Consider the following 25,924-nt stretch of genomic DNA (forward strand, 5'->3'; position numbering starts at 1 on the left):
CACTGAGCAAACACCTAACCAACACCTATTTCATTATATCTATTTTCCAGCTCCACATGTCATCGTTAACACATTTTTCTGTCTACTTAATTAAGCAATAGAACAACACACTACCTAAATGTCATTGCTAGCAATATATAACTGCCTTATAGCCGGTCTTTCCCATATTGATGAGAACAAATTTAAAGGGTACGGCAGTTCGCTTACATAAATATAACTGCCAATGATTTTTAAACAAGTTTGTTTCTCAAGAAAGGCACCAAATATATGATTTCTGACGAACTCTCTCCTGTTGCAGGCGTGGGTGTCGCGTCAAATGAACATGGTGCTGCACCAGAACCGCTGCCTACTTTTTCCGACGCCGTCGAGTCTCCTATCAGCCCAGCTTCTCAAGTAACGCAGCGGTCGTATGAGGACAGCACCGGTCTTCCAGCAGCTAACGCGGCTGCTATGGCGGCTGTCCACCCGTCAAGCCTATTGGCGGCTCTAGAACAACTTTGGTACGTAGATCCTAGCGCAATATAATTTATCTTTAGATAACTTTTCAGGGCATAGGAATAGCTGACGTTAAAGCAAGCTTAAATTCCGACAACGTCTTACAAAACCTTTAGATGTGGAAAAATTCCTATTGTGTCATTCAGAAGCATTTCTAAGATACTAAAGATGGCTTTGGTGGTAAAACTGTAGAGTTGTGAATGACTAACAATAAATCGATGGTGATCTTGCATGTGTTGTTTTGTGCGGGACTGGTTGCACACTCTGATCCGGAAATCTTCACGACGTCCTATTGGCAAGAGTGCTTGCTCTTTGACACGGGATAGCTCTTGCTTGTCTTTTTTATTTATTACATGCGGAATGAGCAATACCTTTTAGTCATGCAAAAACCTATTGATAATGTTAGTCAATAATAGCACCTAGACATGAAAAGACCAGAGGTAGTGTTTGTTATTCCGTTGTACCGGAATAACACTGTCAATGGAAATTCATTAATCACAGAGAAACCAATACGACAAAAAAGATAAGTGTACAAAAAAACATATATTAATACTCCACTGGCCCACTGAACAGGCCTATTGCATTTTCCCAACGTTGCGTTGATGCTCTTAATCATCAGAACAGCTGTGTTTCTAGCAAAGGTCTGCGCATGGTAAATGGTAATTGTAGCATAATTTAAAACCACCCTGTTATCTTTGCTTCACTTGCTAAGTTGTTCACTTCAATCCAACGTTCAGTTTATTTCCATAAGAATAGAGGAAGTCTAGAACGAAAATTTTTCATTTCACATTAAGGCCGCCTGTGCAAGCCATACGCCAAGTAGACAAAGTACACAGTCATGTAGAATTTTCTGAACTGGAAGTATTCAGAGACAGAGCCCTTATACTGTACAACTTGCACTTTCAGGCGGTTATTCAGCCTCATCACCAACAGACATGGACAGCCGCTGGCTGCGTCGGAAGCACTGGGGCTAGCAGAAGGAGAGCGTCTCTTCACTGCAGGGTCATCGCAGTCGTTCACACCCCTCGGAAGGTTGAATGAAAGTAGTGAAGTACCACTTGGTGCGATGGGAGCACTTACCCTATGTGGTGTACCCTGTCAGCGTTCCGCACTGCGTCAGCCTACGTCAGATCCGCCTGCCAACACAGTTCTGAATGAGACGCATGTAAGTATGCACTATGAAAATTTCAATTCGCAAACAATAGATATAGTGGAGAGGTGCTGTTAACGTAAAGGATCTGTTTCTGTTGCAGCGTATGAAATTGGCATAGGATTTTATCGCGCACAATTTGATGAAAGGCACCGCAATGACGACTGCATAAATCTAATACCTTGAGTGACCTTCTTAAGATCTTCACTCACTTAAGCATAAATAATGTCGTAAAACTAGTGACACTGTCAACATTAAGTGTTAAGCTCAGTGTGCTGTGTGTGCGCGTGTGCTGTGTGTGCGCGTGTTGTGTGTGTGTGTTGTGTGTTGTGTGTGTTGTGTGTTGTGTGTGTTGTGTGTTGTGTGTGTGTGTGTGTTGTGTGTGTTGTGTGTAAACTTTTATTGTAATGAGGTGCGGAGGCTCGACTTCTTAAGCCAAGGCAGGCCGCTCCCACGTTGGCAATGCCAGCCCAAGCCTTTCAGCGACAGCATGGGCCCTCTGGACTGCCCTTAGTTGGTCTTGAAACAATGGGCTTGGAATCCTTTTCTCCCCCTGTGTCCATTCTTCAACGAGGTTGGGTAGAAGCGCGGGACACCCCGCCAGCATATGTCTCATTCCAATGATGCCATTACAATCATTGTAGTTCATCTTAATCTCCCTCTCTAGATATATTTTATTAATGCTATACGGTGTAGGATATGTACTCGCTTGCAATAAGCGCAGTGAGACTGCCTGAGCCCTGTTCAGTTTTGAATGTGACAATGGGAATTGTCTGCGTCCTAAATAGTAATCTCTGGTAACGCCATTGTATGTTATTAAATGATGTCTAGATTCCCTGTCTTGATGGTGAACGGCTCGGTTGTGACTGTCACGGTTAGCAAGTCCTCGTGCCTAGTCGTGAGCAACCTCGTTAACGTTTACCCGAGTCTCGTCCACTTTCCCCATATGCGCAGGAAACCATCGGATATCAGTTCTCATAATCCCAATGTTTTCAAAAAGTTTAGCTGCAACTCTAGCTACGTAGCCTTAATCAAAATACTTTACAGCGAATTTAGAATCACTGTAAATGCAGGCCCACTTATTACTCCTGATGGCTAGAGCAATTGCCGCATCTGCCGCCACCATGGGGTCCTTGGTAATTATAGTGAGAGCGTCTTGTACCTTCCCTTGATAATTTGATACAATGGCCGTATATGCTTCTTTACAGAATGTATACCCTCAATTTTCTCCAGATTTCTTGCAACCTTGGACATTGCTAAATTGAACATCTTGAAGGGGCAGCGCAATAAGACGATGACAGAAGGCAGGAACACACAGGATAGTGCTGAACTCACAACTAACTTTATTCGAAGGTATACACACACTTATGTACACAACCCATAGCCACGTGCTCTCCCATCTATGGCGTCATTATCAGTGCGCAGGCAAAAATCACACAAAACCATTTAGTCTAATGCTACGCTTTGAGGCGGCTTAAAAATTCAAATTCACTGTCATGCAAATTTACCGATGGCATGCTTACACAACGCGACCCTTTTTTCCTGATATAGAACGCCTCAGTAATCTCCCTCGTGGTCTGATTTTTATGCGGGGAAAGTATTGTGGTGTTTTTATATATTGGAGTGCACCCATGCTCAGAGCAATGCCGCGCGACATCCGAGTAGGCATTACCCGTTAGTGAGCGCCTATGCTCAGACAGTATAATATTCAGGCAACGACCTGTTTGACCGATGTATACGTGAACGCAGGAAAATAGAAGCTCGTAAACAACTGCTATTCTACAGTGCACAAACGGGGAAGTATGCTTAACAGTACAGCCTTTCCCGGCATGAGTGGAGGTAGCCTGGGCCAATTTCCTATCGATCTTACCACAAATTTGGTCAACTTGTTAGGGGCAGAAAAAACAAACCTTTATATCAAATCTGCCTGCTACATTCCTGAGATTGTGTGATAGTTTATGCACATATGGAATTACAACCAGTCTTTTTTTCTTGTCGACAGGCTCTTGATTGTTCATTCTTGTGGGTGCTCCTAATTTTGCACGCTTAACAAGGTTCTGTACTGTCATGCGGATAGCATCCTCTCGGAAACCTGCCGCTCTTAAACGCTCTAGTTGTTTTAATAAACTCTCAGACGCCTTGTGAAAACACGATTTCGAAAGTGCGGAAAATAGAACCGAAAACGCAGTGCCATTTTTTACCACCTTGGAATGGGCGGAGGGAAAATTTAAAAGTGGTTTTTCTTACCTTGGGCAATACATTCAGCACACATGCGTATCAGTTATTTTGAACCTCGTATCAAAAATTGTATCTCGTTCTTATCTGGCACTTCATGTGTAAAAACTAACCCTGAGCCACATTTGTGGAATACTTGAAGTACATTATGAACCATTTCTTGGAAATTAGTACTGTTTGGCCTCAATCAGATGCGCCAGCCTGCTGTCCGTAGCTTCAATACTTTCCTCTGTGCTGATTTCTTTAGTGGCCTCTTTCACGTCCTCTCTGAGCTGGATGACCCATGTCTGAAGGGGCTCCTGCTCGGCATCTAGAGGCCCCACTTTTCTTCTGTTCGCCCTGATCTTTCTGAACTGATCCCAATCAGTGAATTTGAAGACTTTGGCTTCCTGTCTCGGTATGCGTATGGTTATGTGTATCGTGTAATGATGGCTGCCGAGATCCAAGTTTGAATTTTCCCAATTGGCTCCTCTTGAATTGTTTACAAAAGCAAGATCTGGTGTGGAGTCCCTGCTTGTGGACGTGCCACAACAGGTGGGATACGCCGGATCAGTAATCAAGCATAACCCCAGATCAATGGCAAGACTCCATAGCTCCTCTCCTTTCTTTGTGTTCCAAGTGTATCCCCATGTGTGATAGGGAGCATTAAAGTCCCCTCCAATAATGAGCGGGGAGTTTTTGGCAACCGAAAGCACCTTGTTGAAGAGCGCTCTAAACCTCCGTCTCATGTCGTTAGGACTGCTATAAATATTCAAGCAGAAAATGCTTTGCGTCTTACCTCTGTTTTTTTAAAGTATTATCTCAACTAGAATGAATTCAAACCAGGAATATCTAAGGTGAATATCATGCTCAATGTATGGCAACTTTTTGTCAATGAGGGTCGCCAACCCCCTCCCCATTTTTTTGTCTGTACATATAACTTTGGACCGAGTAAGCATAATTTCGTCCGCTAAGGTTTCCTGCAGCATAATTACCTTTGGCCTGACCTCAGATGACCTGATCACTTGTCGCAGTGCAGCTTTTTTGTGTTGGAACCCACGACAATTCCACTGCCACACGCTAAATCCATGATTACTGTCCATTCTTATTAGCTGAGGCTGCCTTTGTATTACCCGCTATTTTCCTGTTTGTGATGGCCCCCGACAATCCAGGAATGGACTTTATTTTATCCGCCTCCGATGGCAGATACTCATCGTCGTCATCCCCTTGCGCCTCCATTTTCATAAGTCTTTTTTTCCGCCGTTAGCCTCTATTTCCACAATTTGTCCACATTAAAGTTGGTCGTTTCCACTGTCTCTCTTATCGCTTTAATTGCCTCTTTTATTTCGCTGAGGGCTGAGAAGACTGAATCACCCTCGAAACTCACCGCTCTCTTTTTGGGGCAGGGGAGCTGGATTCTCCTGGATCATTGCTTTTGCTTACAGGTCTATCTATCTCTACTCTAGCAGGGCTCTACTGCTCTTTTTTTACGATGCTCTACTACTTGCCTGGTAAATTCTTCATTAGCTTTTCTTAAAGATGTTACTTTAAATAATTGCTCTATTCTGGCATCTTTGTCATCACGCACAGCCGCCGAGGCGCCCCCAGCAACCCTCACCATACTTTTGACTTAGTCAGCCCAGGTGGTTCCTGGCGTCGTCTTCTCGCCAGGTATTGAGTCCCATTGCACGAAGCGCACCTGCGCGTCCCTTGACTTGGAGCGCCTTCTCTCCCGGGATAGTGAACGATGGCTGGATCTGGTGCGACTCCTCGAGCGTGAGTGCTCCCTATCCTCGGAGCGATGGTTGACGGCCAGCTATTGCGCCTCCGTCTGCGCTCTTGTGGACGACCGAGTCCTGTTGCGCTCTCTTCGACGAAGTCGTACGACGTAAGGGACCTGAAATCTTTGCTTACAAAACTTGTCGCCGGCAGGGTGAATGCCTTCACAAAATTTACACCTAGGTACACACACATGTTCGTCTCCTGGGTTGCGAGTTCCACATCCCCTGCACTGAACAAAGTCAAGTGTTGGACACACATCAGAGCGGTGCCCGACCCTACCGCAGGTGAAGCAGACGTCGAATTGCTTCCTGTAAAGGTAGCGTCTCACTAGTGTGGATCCATACCTGACAAAATTGGGCACTCTGAGTCCACCGAAAAGTACAATGTCCGATCCCGACGTCCTGATGCGCTTACCAGCCAGCGCAAGCGGGTTCAAGTCATGCACGACATTACTTGTTATCATAGCTTTGGAGTCTCTGATGTCCACTCTTCGGATGACGCCTTTGAATGTGGCATGTGGTGCCGCTTCATGTGCATTAACCTCGTATTTCGCTTCCATAATTTTGAAAGGCTTGATTCTAACGTAATTCGCAGGGTGTTCAGGCTTAGGTGTGCTGACTACGATGATATTTTGAGTGAAGTTTGGGCAGACGTCTTCACGGGCCTCCTCTTACGTTAGGCCGGACGCCTCGATGACTGCCGAACCAATCGTGGTGGTGCTCACCTTGTTCAAATTGAGCCCTCCTCGAGGCCGTATAATGATCTTTGTGTGCTCCTCAGGCAGTTGAGGCATCCTCGAAGCTTTGATAACCCGATTCTTAACCATTCCAACCGACGGTGGTTTTCTTGATGTCATGCTCTAGCTGATCATGTGGCAGCCACTACGTGCCAGCCGAAGTCGTCTTGAGCATTGTTTCCTTCCTTTTCAGCGAAATCTTCATCTTCCATGTTTGTATCCGCCATACCTGCGGGCAGGTGGGCTTACTAGGCCCAATAGAGGCCCTACTCCTTACTAAGCTTAGCTCCGCTAAGCTCAAGTTGGCGTCTAGGAGCAGAAAAGGTTCCGTATAATTGTGAAAAAACAAGCCCCACCTGGAATGTTGCTGTCAGTCGAGTCGCCGTCGCTTCGCAGATCAGTCGTCTAGATGTTTTACTTTAACGTCCCACCAAGACTTGTACACCAAGTTTGTGATTTTATTACCCTGTCTATTGTTCTCCTTATCTCGTTCAACTTTCCGCGAGACATCTGCAGAATAAAAGAAAGTGAAACAACAGATTTATAGCGGCATCGTGCAGGAGTTGCAGCATTGTGTATGTGGACATAATTTACCTCGTCCAATGGTTGTAGCTGCTGGAATCTTGCCACAAGGTGGAGAGAAGTAATTAAGGAAGGGAAAATCAGACATCCACCCGTTCGTAGCAATTGCTAAAAAAGGAAACTCATACGGGTTCCTCGAAAGAAAAGCCTCACAGTTGAAGAAAATTCGTCCTGGTCCGGGACTCGAACCCGGGACCACCGCCTTTCCGGGGCAGCCGCTCTACCATCTGAGCTAACCAGGCGGCGAGCAGATGGCAGGGCGAAGTCGAATTTGTCGACAACACGAAGCAAAGGCAAGAGTTTGAGGTAATAGTTCTGCGGAAACCCGCTAGGTGGAGAGAAGTAATTAAGGAAGGAAAAATCACACATCCACCCGTTCGGAGCAATTGCTACAAAGGAAACCCATACGGGTTCCTCGAAAGAAAAAACCTCACAGTTGAAGAAAAAATTGTCCTGATCCGGGACTCGAACCCCGGACCACCACCTTTGCGGGGCAGCCGCTCTACCATCTGAGCTAACCAGAGGGCTAGCAGATGGCAAAGCGAAGTCGAATTCGTCAACAACACGAAGCAAAAGCAAGAGTCTGACGTAATAGTTCTGCGGAAACGCGCAAGGTGGAGAGAAGTAATTAAGGAACTGAAAATCAGACACCCACCCGTTCGTAGCAATTGCTACAAAGAAAAGCCATACGGGTTCCTCGAAAGAAAAGCCTCAGTGTTGAAGAAAAATTCGTCCTGGTCCCAGACTCTAAACTGCTTGAGTCTTGCGGTGCTGCTCGCCTGACTTAGCTCACTTAAATCGCAATAGGTGCAACAAGGCATGTCGATGACAAGAGGGCTAAGAGCACTGCAGGGCCTATTACTGTTTGTTGATGGCAGTAGTCCCAACCTCCGAAGCTTGTTTCCCCCTAACTATGTAAAAGGTAACCTGATTTCCTTACCTTTTTGCGAGATATGGTAGTTCAGTTTTGCAACATGCTTTATGTTAAATAATTTTGTCATGCAAGCAGACGGCAAATACCTTGGTAAAATTCATTTCAATATTAGATATCAAATATTGAAATAAAATGTTACTTCACTATAGCTGAAATGATGTTGCATTGCAGGTTGTCAGTCCCCATGCTCACAGTAGAGTACGTCCGCATGCTTGTACTTTGCTCTACATACAAAAGAACGATTGCGCGGAACGTTTTCCTGTGCACGGTCGAGCATACCCACCATTACGTGCTTACGGTCGTTTACAGTAAATGTCATCTAGCGTAAGAAAATTGCGTGACCATTTTCTTTACCTTGCCTGCATGCTAAAGTTCGCCCTAGCGCGTCACAACTGCTATTTCTGTCGAGGTTGCTGTGTCCTTAGCCACTTGGTGTTAAAGTTTAGTATACGCATGTCTAAATTCCCAGCGCAGCGACCGGCTGTTCGTGCTTGGTGCTGCGTTTTTGTTTGCTGACGCCGCAATATTCCTTTGTTTTTTGGGGGGTTGGGGGTTGAAGCGTAAGTTTCATTTTTTGCTGTTACACGTCAATATTTGCTTCACAGTTCACAGAAATCAACAGCACAACGGCAACAGCAATAGTTCATTAACGATCAAAAGGCACCCTTATTATCAAACGATCAAAATGCCCTCATTACACTGCACCTCGACCATTAGTCATACTTAGCATGTTCACGTGAGGATTACTTGTTCTCACAGGAATGCAAACACGCCTTCGTGGTAGCAGTTACACGTATTGGTCGTCGCGGCATCGAGGCATCGGTTTCTCTTTACGGCAAAATTTCCTTTTATTTACGAGAAATTGCCCCTTTACCTTAAGAGTGCTACATATCTCTATATTTAAGGAAATCTCCCTGTGTTGGTAGCCCTGGTTGCTGGACAATATAGCTCCCACATAAAGTGAGAATGACGCCGCTGGATAGGAATTAGCGCAGCGACTACTTCTTTCAGAGAACTGCCACCGTCCCTGCACGGTGACATTTTTTGCGTTGGTAATAAAATCCTCACAGAATTCATCAGAAGCAAAATTTTCGAGAGATCACTTACGTTGCGAGTGTATAACCTGTTCCACCGAAGCTGTTTAGGGCTACTTCAACCAGGATCGTAACCGTGTGCTGAAACGAAGGTGTCATCATCGCGTGATCTTCCACAGCTGGCCCTTTGGTGCCCTTCGGCGCTACACGCAAACGCTCACGTGCCACTGCTGCCGCGTTCGTCATAGTCATTATTCATATACTAATTATTTGCGAAAGACGAAGATATAAGAAATGTTACTGCAGAATATAGCGAATCTGTTAATGGATAGGTTCCCAAGGGTCGTGTTGGTTTGGAGACACAAAGTTTCCCATACGTGGGCCGATACCGAAGATACTGAAATGCCGGGGTGACCCGTGGCGAAGGTGAAGCAGACGTGGGCCGATCCCGAAGATAGTGCGATGTGGGGCTGACCCGCGGCGCAGATGAAGTTCGCCATTTAGGGACCCACAAAAACAACTTCGCTGGCCATGTCTTCACAGAGTGGAAGGCCACTCAGTTTTTTACTTTGAACTCATTTCTTCACATGATGTCGCATTCATTATTCGTACCGGATATGTTTTATTTTAGCTCCAGTGTCCGCTAGGTACTGTTGCAGACAGATGCTGCGATACGTAGGGCTCCTCGTGAAATAAAGATGCTGCTGTCTGTAAATAGCGATATAATAATTTTTATATAGTGGTGAGGTGCTTAAATGAAGCCTCTGATGATCGTCGGGCAGTCAATATTGCTAGATGCAAGAAAAGGAGTGGTTATACCATGCAAGCTTAAAAAATGTACGTTTCCCAAAGCCTGTGTAAATACGCCAAGCTATGCTCGAGCCTCATTTACACTAGGCGAACACGCGACAAATTTCGGTCTCCCAACTGTCGGCAACAGCGTTTCTTCCTTCGTGTCGGCACCTGTGCCACACTTTACCCACACCAACAATCTGCCGATGGTCGGCTGAGAGCTCAGCGTCGATACATTGTGGTAGAAACGCCGACAGCACGGAAACAACGGTGTCGCCGACCGTCGGCAATATGAGATCGTTGTTACGTTGGCCTACTGTGAATGAGCCTTTCGCGGCTGGCTTCAGGCGTGGAAAGTATGCAAGTGTGCTTTTACCATTTACGTGTTCTTTAAAGAACCTGCATAGGTCCGCATTGTTTTGACTCAATACATCGTCTCTCAGCCAAACTTTGACTGCAGGGTGATGAAGAATTCACCAGTAGGTGGCTTCTAACCTAAAGCTCTATATCTGTTTCTGCAGAATAACGCAAACTAATATCGTAGGCTGTGCTTTTTCCTATTGTAAATGCTTGAAGCAACGTCGTGCCTGACACACTTTGTTCACGAATTTCCTTTTGTTGCTCCAGAATAGCGTATACGTTTCCTCTCCAGGGCGCACACAGTTCACGGGAGGGAAACAGAAGCGGCGCCTCCGAAGCACAGAAAGACGGTGCGCTTTCTCCGCAGCAGGCGACAGAGGACAACGCTCGGGACGCCACTGCGAACGCACGAAGGCGCGTCGCAGGCCCGAGTTTGGAACGCTTGGTTGGCGCACATACACGAAGGATGACGCTCGGCCAGCAAAACCAAGCAAGCATACGAGTGCGCGTGCTTCCAGACCTCGAAGTCTTGGAACAAGGGCCCTGCCGCCTTACGCTAATGCTTGCCAATGACGAAGCCGGAGCGGCGGAAGGAACACGTAAGCAGCTGAAAGAACGACCAATATCATTAACAATGCGCCAGAAATCTAGCAATATTCGACAACTTTACAAAGTTCCATTGCCATAAATGAGGCTATGTGCGTGCCTCTATCTTTCGCATATGCTTCACGCACCTCCTGGAGCCAGTAGACTAAGCTACATTGCGCAGGATTTTTGTCCAAATCTACGTTCCTAGTTCTATAATAGTGGCAGGTCATAGATATCTATGCCAACATATTTTGAGGACTTTTCCTACACGTTATCGTTCGCTATCTGCATAACGCCTATGTCACCATATTAAAAAACAGGCAAACATTTAAAAATGATCAGTGTATATAACACATCAGTAAATTTGGAGTGTTCGCGTATTGTCATCAAACGAACCAAACGAATGACAGAATTCTATAAAATACCTCTACCTACAGCACAGTGTCATATTTTGGTAACCCCCCCCCCCCCCCTCCCCTGAGCCTGCAGGGTAAACGAAGTACTGCGCGAGAGGTATGCCGGTTTCGTTTGGGTTCAGTTAATTCTCGGAAAACAGTAGGGACGGCCACGCGCTGTGTATTCCCTCCAGTGACTGGCAGCCTTCGGCGAGCGGCGGCGAGAACTCTGCCGTGAAATCGCTCGCCATGGGCTCGCCTCTCCAGCCGTTAGTCGCCCGAGCCCAGTAAATCTGACAGCATCAAAAAGAAAGTGACTGTGAGCCTGGTCTGCTCTTCCCGCCAAGAATTAACCTATTTTGGCTTGAGAACGCAACGGTAATATTACTACGTTCTGCAAATACATTTTGATGAGCTTGACGTATGTATGCGTTAATTGCCCATCCTTTCTACTCGTTATGCGGGCACCCTGACGTGTCTCATTTTCGGTGAATCCACTTTAGCACTCATTCCCCTACCTATTCAGTGATATGGTTTCGACAACCAGCGTAGCAGACGTGTCACATGTTGCCTGAATTGTATGTTGACTACATGTTTGCACGATTTTGCACGATTGTCAGTCTTGCGAAGTTTATGCTAAAAAAATGATATATGTTGCTTGTGAGCGGAAGGTATCTAAAACCAAGAAGTTTGATGGCAAATTAAAGCAAACTTCAAATATAAACCCGCATGGCACCGCCACTTCGCCCTTCAAATGTGATTTACAGCCGACTCGGACTCTTATTGTATGACATATAACACAGACATAGGATATCATCGAAAGCTCAATATTGCCGCATAGATCGCAGTAGCAGTTGAAGTTAATAGGAAGGGCTTTACTCAGGCAGCATGACTGCTAGTTTTTTCCTATTATTGAAACCAAGAGCATAAAGTTAACACATTTTGGAACTGTCCGATACTCTGCGCACAAAAATTTTAGCATCTACCTCCTTTTCGCATAATTGCTCTTCGTTTCTTAGATAGCAGTACATGACTACAAAAAACCGGACAAATCTTAATTAGGGAGGCAATACACATGTTGATTTCCAAATCCATGTGCCATGTGCCATCCATGTGCCATGTACCATTTCCATGTGCATGTACTGCGTACGACTTGTTTTTTATGACTGATTTGGGTGATGTTTATATGGTGGAAACCGCAAAGAAATGCCACTTGCCAATCCGAGGCGTGTCCTATTTATATACTAATTTTATACATCTTCATTACGTTCTTGCTCTGGCATAAACGGTAAGCAATTCGTATGAGCATATAAGTTAAGTGCGTTTTGCCTTGGTAACCATGTAACTTGCTGTGCTATCGGAGAACAATGTAATCGAGCGAATCACCTCCTTCTGACCCACAGACTCTTTAAATAATTCCGTCATTCTCCAGTGATTGCTTCATCTTCAAATTGTTTTTTCGAGAATCCTCATAACATAGATATGATGTGTGGCATAAAAAGCGCGGATCGCTTGAAAGCCAGAGCATTGATAGGTAAAACAAAGTAATAAACTACGCAGAAAGAAACGTTCATTTTTATTGGCAGTGTATATAAGGGTAAACATTCGCTAAGTAAATTTAGAAGTGTGATGTCTTGCGCGCACTGATAATCATGAATATGACTTACTCGATTACCAATGACACTCGCTCTCACATTGCTGGCAGGATCAAGTGCGAAAGAAGACAAGATTGAACGTTTCTGCCGGTTTCACGCTTCAACGTCTCTCCTGAACTTGAAAATACGCAATCTCTAGCAGTAAGCGTGCACGGCGAGCGTGCACATCACGCCACGAGCCACATTCGCTCAACCATTATTTGCACCTCGTGGCGATTACTTCCAAAATAGGGCCCGTCAAGAAAGCAGGCTCTCAACCACAAGGAAAGCCACGAGCAGCCTCGGCGCTTGCACTTCCTCCTTTCACCAATCGCGAGCTTGAAATCTATACCGCGCGCTCACCTCCCCGTTACCCCCTCCCACCCGGTATACGCTTGATCACGTGACCTCCTACATTACGCGCGCGGGAATATGACGTCCATCAAGACGTCAGCCTTCCTAGCTCATCCTCGCAGGCTTTCCCTCCCACCCAGAGTATACGGTATGCGGGGCTGGATAGAGCCCTTTCACTGATACACTTTGCAAGTAACATCAGGGCAACGCCGAAAACTCACCTACAGCTTCCCTGTAATTGCGACCGTACGAACCCAACAGCTACTGCAGTCAAAGAAAGCATATTGATAGCATGTTTTAGTTATAATTAAATATGCAAACGATAAGACCAAAGTAAATGGAAAAGGATAAGAATACAATTTACCCGCCGATGGCGGTGAAACTCACTCTGCCCAACGCATATGTTCCTCTACTAATCGAGCTAGGGTGACAGCTCTTAACAGGTTCACATTCCTGGGCATCCGTTTATAGGCACGAGATCTAGTCAGAGGAGCGTTAGCCAGTCGCAGTCATGAGCATGGCGCTGACTGGAATATCAGTCTGACGAACGGCGCCACGTAGTACATAAACTTTAGGAATAGGCAGATGAACAATTAATGTTTGTGAAAATAAGCCGATACAACAAAGAAATAAAAACGCAGGATTTATTTATTTACGCAGTTATTTTATTTTTTGGCCTATTTTAATGAGTATTCAATACCAATATTTTAAGTTTACACATATTTTGACCAATAAGCCCTCGCGCGCCACATTGATAGGGATTTGGCTCGCCTGATTTCTCTGCCTGATTCTTACTTGCCTACATCATCGTGATGATGGTCGAGCTTGTGACGAAGACAAGAGACGAGAAGTTGCCTACAAGCGACAAACAAATAGGGCCCATGACAGTATCTCGAACAGCAAGGTCGGAAATTCAAGACCCTGGCAAGGGGTCAGGTCATTAATTTGCTTTCTCCTTCTGTCATTAAATGATAATGCTGGTGAGTTATTTAGGTCCACTCATGTGCACGAACCATCCATTGGGTATTCTGGTCACCATCATCACTGTGTGCGCTAAACAGCGAGATTCAGCATTTCGAAGATTTTTATTGCTGTTTCACCCTCACAATCATTATCGGTCTCTCTACCAAATTATTTCTAGGGGCCACCTGGTGTTGGCTGCTTGCGGTAAAACTACGCATCCATAGCATTGTAATTGATGTTTCACGAAAGTGCATTTAAATGTTATTGGATCTTAAGAAGAGATAAGTATTTAGACAAACGTTTACAGAAACTTCGCAAGTAACATAATATAACATGCTAAAGGTCTCTAACCACGAGTAGTTCTGTAAGGGTTCTTTTTGTAAAGAAACGTAAAGAATGCTAGACAATCAAATATTGTCGCACTTCATAAGCTAACAATGAAAGAAGCGTTCGCAAGTGGCAGTACCACCTTTTGAACGCATAAAAAGTAGCTTTACTTAAGCGAGTTGGCTCAGTCGACTGGAAAACTGAGAGCAACCTGCTGTAAAACATTGAGTGCATATAATTTATTCAAGGACCGCCTAAATGTGTCTTCACAAATAAGGATGTAATCCATACGTTTCGACTTGGATTTTTCTTTGTTTGCCTATATTGAGTTCTTGCGCAAGTCACCTAGGTCCTCAATTCATGTTAAATATGGCGCTCACACGCTGGTCTGCTTAATATTGAACATGAACTGCGCGAAATGACGTGTTCGCGGATATCGTGCTCTTTCAAGATACTTCACTCGTCAAGAATAGGCGTACATTCTCACTCTACACAAAAAAAGGTGAGGCCACCACTGCAACATTTGTGTCAGATGATCAAATTTAAATTTGTTTTTTTTTTTAATTTGGAGCTGAGGTGTACGTCAAATCTACCTAAGCCTGCACATAAGTTGTGCGGCCATGATGCCTCAAATTTAGAAGGCCGCCGAACACCTGAATAATTAAAATGAAACATTTATTATTTTAGGTATTGCAGCAACAGGGAATGTTTTTATTGCAAACTAAGGGGCAGTTTTATTTACCCACAAACATATTTATTGTAGTTCTTCTAGTATGCCGGTGTTCCGAGACATCCGAGAACACATTTTATTTTCTGTATGCATTACTCAGGCAAGACGGCTACGATCACGCTAATAACTTGACCGCATAGCTTATGTTTGAACTTCGATCATCATTTTAATTTTAGGAAATATGTAAAGGTTAGTTTTTATCACTCTGTGTGGCCGGTTGGCCCCGAGTGTTATGTACAGCATGATAACAGCACACTATCCACGATACACTAGGAACAAGGAACCTAATTGGGCGATTTTTAGTGCAGTGTTATTCGGTTTACATTTCTTGCGTAGCTATACCCGTGTATTTCATGCCTAAAATGCTATCTGCAGATTTCAGTGCTCATTCGTGTTTTCAATTTGTTGAACAGCTTATTTATTTATTTTATTTTATTTTTACATACGTCAGCCTCAATGTGACTATTGCAGGAATGGGATGAACAACAAACATACAACATTTATAAGCAAGCTTGCGTGAATTGTTTCAGTGGTAGTGAACGAATGTTGCCCGGTAATGAAATCTAGACTTCAATAGTTGACTGAAGAAAACTGTCTTTAAAGGAATCAGTGCGGGCATAAAAGGTTGAGATATTTAGAGACTGATGACTCACGCATGACGATTTGGAAAAAGTAAGGTAGTTATCTACAGAGGAAAGGCGAGGAGGATTGATTAATGCGTGAAGAACTTTCAGACATTGAAGTTTGCGACGCTCTGTAGGAGGAGTGAGACCAAATAGGGGAACAGAGTTAGACAGCGAAAATTCCTTGTCATGTCTCCTACAAGCAAAACACACTGCCTTTTTCTGCACTGATTCCATTTTTTGACGTCACAGTGTTTGTATGGGTTCCATACAACGCAGCCATATTCGCGGATGGGGCATATGAAGCATTTATATATAAGAAGTTTAGTTTCTTTAGGTGCGAGACGGCAGCTTACGATGTAAGTAACACAATCTTTTAAGGGCCTTGTTACAGGGGACATCAATGTGTTTCGACCATGAGGAATCGTGTGTCAGTAGGATACCTTAATATTTCAATTCGAAGACGCTATTTAAAGTAATATTCCTAAAGGCATAGGCAATGAAGAAAGAGGATTAGCGTCGTGTAAGGGATATGGAAACAGCTTTGGAAAACTTGATATTCATTTGCCATTCTTAGGATCTGTTGCAGAAGTCAGCAAAATAATCGTTAAGGACAACATGATGAAATTTTGCATATCAAACGCAATCACCAGTAAGAAGGCGTATATTAACTGATGTTTTTAGGGGCAGACCTTAACTATAAAGGAGTAATAACTGAGGACCCAGTACTCGACCTTGGAGGACACCTGATGAAACAGGCATCAAGGGTGAGTTAGTAGAGTTGAAACATACATATTGCGAACGCTGGGAAAGAAAGTACGGTATCCAGCCAGCCAGAGATCCATTTAGTATAGCGAACAGCTTGTGCGTAAGTTTAATGTTTAAAATCGCAGAAATATTTTTTTCCTGAACGATGACCATTATAACAGGAGCAGACGCACTGTAGGCTGCGGCTGTCTGATTAAATGTCATGATTCGGGCAGAGAATTCGAAGAGAACATTTTTATTGCCAGCTAGCATTCATAAACATTTGTTTTAAGTGAGTTTTCTATTATACGCGTATATTCGAAACAACCACACTTTCGAGAAATGAAATAGTTTCATACCATTGTTATTCGCAGGTCATCTTGCCGAATGGGAAACGTTCACAAGGGCGCTGCTGGCTCTTCACATTTGTATTCACCGCTTGACCCTGAGAGTCTCGGCAGTCTCCCATTCTCCCAGACACTTCTACCGGGGCTTCAGTTTGCGAGACGGAACCGCAGTGATTGACGTTGAAGTCTCTGCATTTCGTGACCCGTGGATAGACTTTGTGTTACCGTATTTGCGTAATCTATGTCGACCAAGGATTGTTGAACAGGGCCGTATATGCTTTCAAGACATCGCTCTGCTAAATCTTGACGTCCGAGGACAGGAGATGTTACGTGAATTGCTCCGGGTGGATGTTCGTCTCGAATTGGACATTGAGAATAGGTAGGTTTTTTATTTCTTCCTTTCTGTTCAGGAAAGTAGCGCCCCAAATATCCACGCCTTCTACAAGAGATTGTATGCGGAATTTAACGGAGAAACGTTTACTGCGAATTGTTCGAAGTTTCGCATGAATCTGCTAACTCCACCACTACACTACCTACTGTGAAATTATTGTGGCTTTTTTTTCTATCGCTGAGAGTAAGACACGCACACTCAAAGGCTTAGAGGGCAAGCAAAAAAAGTTGGGTTCAATGCCTTGTATGAAGAAAAGGGGAAATATTTATAAACTTAGGAACTAAGACAGATATCCCTAATTGTAAAAGCGCTAGAAGAGGTGCGTATAAGCATGTGACGAGGAGCGACAAAAAACGAGCACAGAATCTACATTTGGCGCCGAAAATTGTAGTGGGACATTTTACTATGAAAGCATACCTCGCAGGACTGCAGACATCCGGAAGCAAACTAGCGCTGTCGTCTCCATTGCGCACATTCACTGTGGCCACTGTCCAAGTATTTATCTCTGATAGTGGCCCTCAGTGCAGTATCCTTAACATGCTACACTTAACTCGCTTCTCTTTACCGTAAGATAGACAGATAAGCAGATGTGCTGTGGTACCTTCACAGTTCCAAGTCTTCCACAGGTATTGCTATCAGTTCATGCTAAAATGAAAGAGTGACTTGTTAAATGCCTTATCAATCAACAGTCGGTACAAATTTCTTTACACATTGATAGCTGAGGTTGCAAGCTGATTGTCAAGTCAGGAGCTGGGAAATTAATGTATGCGACTGTTCTTGGAAATGATCGACTTACATGAAACAATGAAGTCTAGCTGCTGCTCCAGCTCTTGCAAGTGGAATTCAACCAGATATTCCGCTGCCTTAGGGAAACTTGGCTGATTAGTTAGCGCAAGGATATTCAAAGTCACCATAGTGTACCAGATGCAAAGGATAAAAATTAGGCGATGTCCTTGAACGGCTCCTTGATGGTGTCATTGTAGTATATCACACTTCTTTGAGAACATGTCCTATTTAGATTTGGTAAAACTAAAAGGCTGCCTTTAAATCCCAAGAAATAGTGTAGGGCTGAGGGGGTTTCTACAGAAAAACCTAGCAATTTCGTCCAGAAGGACAAGGTTCATTTCATTTAGCAAATTACTACAGGACTATACACGGTAACTATAGTCGTTTTATCGGCTGTGTAAACTCTTAAACACTTGCTTACTAACTGGCAAGCATGGTGTGACGCGCGCACAGGCAAACAAACAGGTGTCCCTAGATGAGCGCGGACAATCGCTGTCGAAAGGGTGGCGTGCGGAAGAGTGGCAGCAGCCGCGAGCGAATCAACCTTCTTGCTGCCTCTCGCTACACCACGAAAAAAGTGGCGATAATACAGCGCACACAAAGCTACCAGCCCTCCGTGCAGCTAGACTCTGTACTCATCAGATTGTTTTCAAAATCGGGACCACGTGTCCGCGCTCAGCTGCGCGATACGCACAGGCCACCGGAGCAGAATGCACCCCCTTCCTCCATTGCCTTGCTCGAGGTGCAAGCCACCATTCACGGATCAACCTCGCATTGTTCCACTCGCAACTAAAGCGTACGGCCCGCAGCCACGGTGTTATCCCACTTGGCCTTCATACTGTACATCACGGCGACGGCGAAGGTGGAAGTGCGCTTAGAATGTCCGTATGATTGCTCTTTCAATAATGAACTCGGATGCCAACCGAAGCGTCGGACGCTGTGCTTCCGTAGCATTCGCCAGACAGCTATTCTTAATCTGGATTTACATAAGGTTTTCTGGCATGTGGACTGCTCGTGTCGAACACGTACATTTGAGAGAACCGTTAGTATGAACGCGGAATGGGGCGTAGTGCTCCTCGTGTAGAAATTGTTGGGTAACTTCTCCCGACTCTTCACGCCACCACAGCTTTGCCTTTGGAATGGATTATGTAACCGTGCAAACGACAACGGGTGAAGAAGGAAACACACAGGACAGGCGCCGATGTCCGCGCCTGTCCTGTGTGTTTTCTTCTTCGTCCGTTGTCGTTTGCGTGGTTACATGATGCACTCCATTATTGACCACCAACTACCCCGCCTCTCCCTGTTAAACAGTTTTGCTTTTCAATTCAGGAATAGTGAGGTGTACCTTGGGTTGGTGTATACATCGAAAAAAAAAACGGTTGTTTTCTTGCATGTGCACAAGCTAATGACAGAGAGTCAGGGTACAGTGTAAAGATCTCTGCGTGCGTTGTAGACGTCCACATTGTAGGTAGGCAAGCCAGATGGTGCGATGGAAGATGAGTTGCGTATGTTACGTGTTTCATGAGCACACCAAATATGTGTCGTGATCAGGTGAACACGCATGATGGCTTTGGTGGCAGCTATAGATGTCTGCATCGAAAGTTCAAGATACATCCGGAATGCTTGAGGTGGGAGGCGTCAAAATGTTGCGAATGTTGCTTGCACAAGAGTTTTCCTCCTCAAGTGTGCAATACCATAGGAAGCTCCAAAAATGTGTGATACAGTAGCAGAATAGATTGCAATGAAGTATCCCACGACTTCACCCGATGAAGTGCGGTTAGGTGAACAAGTCCTGTGAGCCTCTTTTTAACATGATTCGTAGAGGCCAAATAAGCTCCCTATCAATGACGATCCCCCAAAATTTATTGTTCTTTTATTTTGGATTGCTTGCCTATTCATACGTACGGCTTATTATACCATTGGTCTAGCGCGTGAAGGCAACCACAGAGCACTGTTCTGGTCAAAGCAGTATGCATTGTTCTTGTAGAGACAGATACCTTCGCCACAGCCTTTTGCAGTCTCCCCCAAATATATTGGTGTTAGATCGGAAGGGCATCTGCAGTGTGTCCTCAGTATAGTAGGTAACCATATTTTTCTTAATATTGCCTCCCAAAGATCTGTTGGGAAGCATTTGAATGTATAGCGTTTAGAACCCCACCTGGCGGAACAGCAAAACTGTCATAGAAAAAAAAAATGTAGGAATTTTTCGCTAATGCTGCAAGGCTGAGTCACAGTGGAGCTAGTTCAGGCTTCCGCTAAGTATTGCTACGTTTTCATACGTTTTGGGAGGTTATACATGGCTAGCGACGGTTCATACTAAGTGTTGCCAGGTTTTCGTATGTTTTTAGAGGTAATGGATGGCTTGGCTAGGTTCACACTAAGTGTTACTAGGTTTCGCTACGTTTTGCGTTGTTATGCATGGCATGGCTAGGCTCATTCCAAGCGTTGCTAGGCTTTGCTAAGTCTTACGATGTGAGGCATGGCTTAATTACGCTCATAATAAGTGTCGCCGCCATTTGCTAAGTTTCGCGAAGTTTTTGCGATATCGTACACGGCCAGGCCGGCAAGCCACACAAAACCCAGTCCCCCGCCCCCTCCGATAACCGCATACAAACCACAGGACGTGCATGTCAATTTATTATGTGCAGCGCTTCAGTAGCAGTCGTTATCATTTTCTATCCTCTCCTCGTCGTCAACGTCCGGCCGTTGTCAGTTGCGTCGCGCAAGGCTTCGCCGAGCTCACCGTGGATCGATTCACACCGAACCAGAGCCGGTAACATACACGGCAGCTGTGCCCAAGCTCTATGCTGAGGAATTCACGCTGGAAGCGGCCGTTCACACCTCCCATGGATTTGCAAGCTTGGCGTTTTAAATTCTCGGTGACACGTGAGTGCTGAACCGATTCCCGGTGCCGCCCAGCATTCAGTCGGCAGCGTTCGTAGTTTCTGGCCGGAAACTCGGGTTTGTCGGCTCAGTGACTCTATGCCCACAAATTTGCGGAGGCCGTTCGCGCCCCCCGTTTTTCGGTGGGCTGGACCGTGGAAGTTTTCGAGTAGTCGCAGGCGGCGATCCCTTTCTCGACGACATCGACTGTTCAGGCGGCGACTCTTGTGATCCCCGGACTGAAACTCTAAATCCTCTACTCGGCGGCGCTTCTTCTCAGCCACAGCTTCCGCGGGGTGTTCCAGCTCAGGTTGGCGGCGAAGCATCGCTATTCGCTTGGCAGTATGGTGCCCTTCCTTGTAAGCCGCTTCTTCGGACGTGCTGAGTTTCTTCAGTCTTCCCATAGCCGCAGCACGTACGCAAGGAGAAGATGAGCCGAGATTATCGCAGGTGGTTGCTAGGCAACGCGAGGCACCGCAGTTCTGAGCTGAGCTGACTTTTCTAATAACGCTCCACGGCAGAATGAAAGCTTAAGCGGCTGCGCTGTTAAAATATTCCGCCATTTCGGATACGACAAAGAACTTTCCAACGTATATGTGCACATTGAATTGTAAATGTGACCACCAATCCCTACAGTTTTTAAGGCGTCCGGTGTGTCTTCATGAGTCACGTTATCGTATCGTATGCTCCCAGAGGTATCGAAATAGCACCGCGGTTAGTCGTTTAAGGATTATCTGGCGTTGCAACTACGTCACGAGATACATCACAATCTGTCTTGATCGACGACGTTGAAACACAGGCATAGCTCATAGAGACCCTGTTGCTCTCACGACGCCGTTGAACGCGCTTCATTGCCCTCCTCTTCATAACTTTCCCAACGTAGCTGGCAAGTGCACCTGTTCGGTACAATGTGGAACCTAATGGAGACTTGCCAGGCATTAAATGTAGAACAAGGTGGCTTACTTTCATTTTGAGTGACTCACCCTTCCTGCCATGTTTTCCTTTAAAATTTGACAATGTTATCTCGAGAATTCGAGCCCAGATTACCAAGACTCAAATATGTGATTCCATCAAATTCTATACATGACAAGCGCGGGTACGCCGCTAGTGAAACCCCCAAGTCTATTATACACAGCAGAATATTTATTTGTACATGTCGTGAACAAAGTGTAGCGACTGGAGAAATTGTAGCATAGCAGAATTCTGTGCCTTGTAGCCTTGCCGAGAAATCTTCACCAGTGTCATTTAGCGACATCGCTGATGAATAGCAAGGGCCCTGAAAGAGCCACACTGGACTGCTGAGGAGGCGTCCGATATCTTGTACACAGATCGAGACTTGTGAAAGCTGCTTACGTGGATCCGGGAATTCCTATTATATTTTCCGGTGGCGGGCCTGGTATATTTCAACAAGTCGCTCAATCGTGCTCCGAGTGCTTTTAGCCTCCCTAAGATGTAGGATTGATTTGGTACGCCGGTATCTGCATTCTGCTTTTCGTCGGCCGGCTCGAAGTCGCTGTAATTGCTCATCGTACTGTTCATGTTAAGTTAATAACTGGAATTTGCTCGACAATTCTTGAATAGTCCGCCTGATCTTAATATCCATGTTCCAAGCTAGACGATTTTTACGCGCTTCCTCCATACGTATTAGAAATGCAGATCAGGCAATTCAGCGAAGATGTTTCTGAAGTAGACTTCGTCACACCATTGATCTTCGGATAAGTAGTGATGTAGTCATGGTCATTACCATGCGTCCAGAAACCTTAATAAGGGTTGTAGGATAGACAGATACTTTGGTATCAGGAATGCGTTTTCATGAATTGGTTGAGTTTTATTTATTACAGTTTTTTCGTGGCAAATTATTTATGGTGTCTTTATTATTGTACCATAGTTTCATTATCGCTTCAGATTTCAACGTGTATTTTGCTGAGAATAATCTAACAATTGCCTGTGAAATTGGCCAATGATTCGCTCTTTCACTGACTGCAGATGGAAAGCAAGAGCAAGCAGCATGCAGGAAAATATATATATTGCTTGCATATTATGCCCACTGTTTCTCTAACAAATTGTTTGAAAACATGCACAATTCAACGTTGTGTTGAAAATGGGCATGTTTTATGTGCTGAACAATACCGCTTATGTTACGCTGCAGGTGCGGCGAAATGTCCACATTGTCCACATTCCTAAATTCAGTTTTATTTGTGGCAAGGCTAACTGGACTTCGAAATATTAGTTCACACGAAATGCCGATAACAGACAACAAATTCTGCAGCTTCGTGGCACGACCTTTGTAGCGTCAACTTGTATAAAAAACACCGTGTAAACTTTTTTTTCTTAAAGATGCCGTAAAGAATTCGTTTTTGCATTTTTTTGGCAATAAGGGATTCTCGTTAACTATCGGCTAAACGTATTTGATGTGCCAACTCTATATACTATACATTTGGCAGCTGGGTGCCACGCTTTTTCAAAACGTTTGTTTACTTGCGTAGCATTTCGATCGCGGGTATTATGGCTTCATAGGGTGGCCTGCTGGCGTGACCGTCATTTTTATTCTAAACATCACTTAATTTGGCGATGAATTTCGCAGCGACATTAGCGGACGGCGGAATCTAAGCTTTGACAGGCGCCCACCAACATGAAACAGGCCCAGAGCAGGCGTGAGAGACGAGCGCGTCGCACAATCGCCGGCGTGCCACCGATTTGAGCTGGGCGACCGCGCCAACAAATTTTTGAGGACTTCGCGGCGGCGCTGCTTGGTAGCAAGGTATTTCGCCATGGAAGCGTAAGAGTGGTGTGCTGCTGGCAGCGCATGACGTACATGGGTTTCCATAGTGGCAATACGGAGCATCGGTACATTGATTCACTAGTAATCACACCATTGTTGACACTATTCGCGTCATGGATTCTGCGGCCTTTTGAATTAGGAAGACTGCCAAAGCAACATACACACGCAAATCGGGTCGCTATCTATAGAAAAGAGTTGCACTGGGCGTCATATTAGAATGGTGTTGAGCGCTCGTTTGCACTGGCCGTTGCACTTGTTCACTCTTCAGGCGGTGCACAATATTATGGCTTTTAGTGCCTATAAAATTTTTCGTCCGTTTATTTTACCTTGTTTAACCAACGATGTGTACAAGGAAATACATTCGCCGCCTAACAATAGCACGGGTAAGTTGCAGTGGTAGAATACGGAAGTTTTTTTCTTGGACTTTAGTTCTTGAAAGAAAACAAAGCTTAATGTGATTGTTTTATGGTGATGTGGCTGTTGTTGCGAACAATGTTCCATTTATATTCACTGCTGAGTCGCTGGCAATCATTCTCCTAGACTCATTTCAATCATAGCATCAGGTGCAGAGAAAAACTGCTTGTCCTAACTCAATTTTAGGAACCTCGCAAGAACATTGGATGCTATCAGGGACATGCCCTTTCTGCACAACCTAGAAATACACCTCAACAACGCTGGCACTGGACCATGGGAGCCTCGAGAAATCTTGCTGAACTTGACGCAACGCTGTTGCACTGACCTTCGGAGATGGAGGTACGAGGTCGACGCAGGCTACGCCCCCTTCCTGCGCTGCCACTGCAACCATCGTGGCATATGCACAACGTCCGGTGTTGAGACAAGCATATTACCGACACTCTGCGCCCGTCGCGAGCTGACATGTTCCACAGGTGGCTTGGTGCCGTACATAATTTGTGTTACGCACCATGCAAGGCTTGGTAGCAATATTGTGCATGTGCTTTCCAGAGTTTGCATGCCTGACGAAGATGATCAGCGTCAGTAGATTTGAGGAGAGGGTTTAGATGAACTGCAAAAGATTTTGGAATGTTAACGGCAATTTCTTGTAGACGTAAAGGATGCCGTTCTCGCCATTGTAGGACGCTGACAGCTGATCTAAGAATGTGCCTGAGAGCAGATACGTCAGCAAGTTATGTTTGTTCCAAGAGAGCATTTTTTATACATTGACAAACTGGCGTTTATTTTGCATTAGAGGCATGCGAAAATGCAGGGACTCTATCCACCTTTCGAAATACATTTTTGCTTGTGACAGGGCTAACATTCGAAATTAGTCACGCCGCTTGCGTGAAGCAATGGTGAGCCTAACACAACAGAGAGTAATCATTGGATGCCAGATGAAAGCACTTGTAAATGTATGTCGTCGGGTTATGTGTAATTGTTTCAGCAGATGCGTTTGTGCAGTCACGGCTTGTTTAAATCGAAACGGCGTCTAGGAATGTCAGAATCTTTTGAAATGCTTTAACAGCCGATATACAAACTGCCAAATCTAAACACAGAAGCGTCTTTGGAGTAGTAATTGAGGTCCTTTCATGATAAGAGTACGGAACGCCTCATTATAGACAATGAAAGAGTAGACGTATTTTAATACTCGTATGGCTGCGATTTCCACCTCATTGAGGCCACACTTGAATCATATAGTGGAGAGACTACGCTGTAACGAAGGGTCGATGGTGTTGCTGTACGACAGAGAAAATGGGCGACATACGCGCAGGACAATGGGCACTATGAAAAACCCAAATCGCAATGGTATTAGTCTAAAATAACTCCAATAAGCTATATTGATGTCGCAATGATGTCCCTCAGGATTGATGCTTAGCCAAAGCAGCTACACGGACAAGGTAATTAAATCATTGCGCGCTCCATGGAGTTCGTATATATGCATTCATACGTACATAAGTGTACATATATGTGTATATATATATATATATATATATATATATATATATATATATAGCTAATAATTTTTATGCATCCCCATCCCGCAATTTCAATACATAGAGTCCAATAAATACGAACCCGATTGCATTTGTTCAGATGGTTTCATTTGCTCCAGGTGCTGTTTTTCATTGCAAGGAAAGCTTTAGTCGCATTCGATGTCATTTTTGTGCGCCTAGTCTTAAAATTAGAATTCTTTACGACATCTGTCTGCTTTTATTACATTGACGATTGTTGAAAATACTTTTTGTTTCATTGCGTTTGCCTTGCTGTTTATATCGGTGCACTTCATTTCTCCTCGATTTCTTTTTATCTGGTAAAACAATAAAATGTACGTGTCCTGCA

The 25,924-nt window shown here is 44.7% G+C and overlaps 1 protein-coding gene and 1 non-coding gene across 2 annotated transcripts; one reads left to right on the forward strand and one right to left on the reverse strand.

Moving 5' to 3' along the window:
* The first annotated feature begins 304 nt into the window (after positions 1–304).
* On the forward strand, positions 305–25,924 carry LOC129388291 (uncharacterized). Its single transcript, XM_055078441.2, has 5 exons — positions 305–500; positions 1,402–1,660; positions 10,372–10,678; positions 16,815–17,166; positions 24,230–25,924. Exons 1-5 carry the CDS (start codon positions 451–453, stop codon positions 24,627–24,629), a joined length of 1,368 nt encoding a protein of 455 aa, XP_054934416.2. The 5' UTR covers positions 305–450; the 3' UTR covers positions 24,630–25,924.
* Positions 7,127–7,201, reverse strand: TRNAS-GGA (transfer RNA serine (anticodon GGA)). The gene has a single exon. It is a non-coding gene; the product is annotated as a tRNA-Ser (tRNA).

The sequence above is a fragment of the Dermacentor andersoni genome, chromosome 10, assembly GCF_023375885.2.
Source record: "Dermacentor andersoni chromosome 10, qqDerAnde1_hic_scaffold, whole genome shotgun sequence".
NCBI lineage: Eukaryota > Metazoa > Arthropoda > Arachnida > Ixodida > Ixodidae > Dermacentor > Dermacentor andersoni.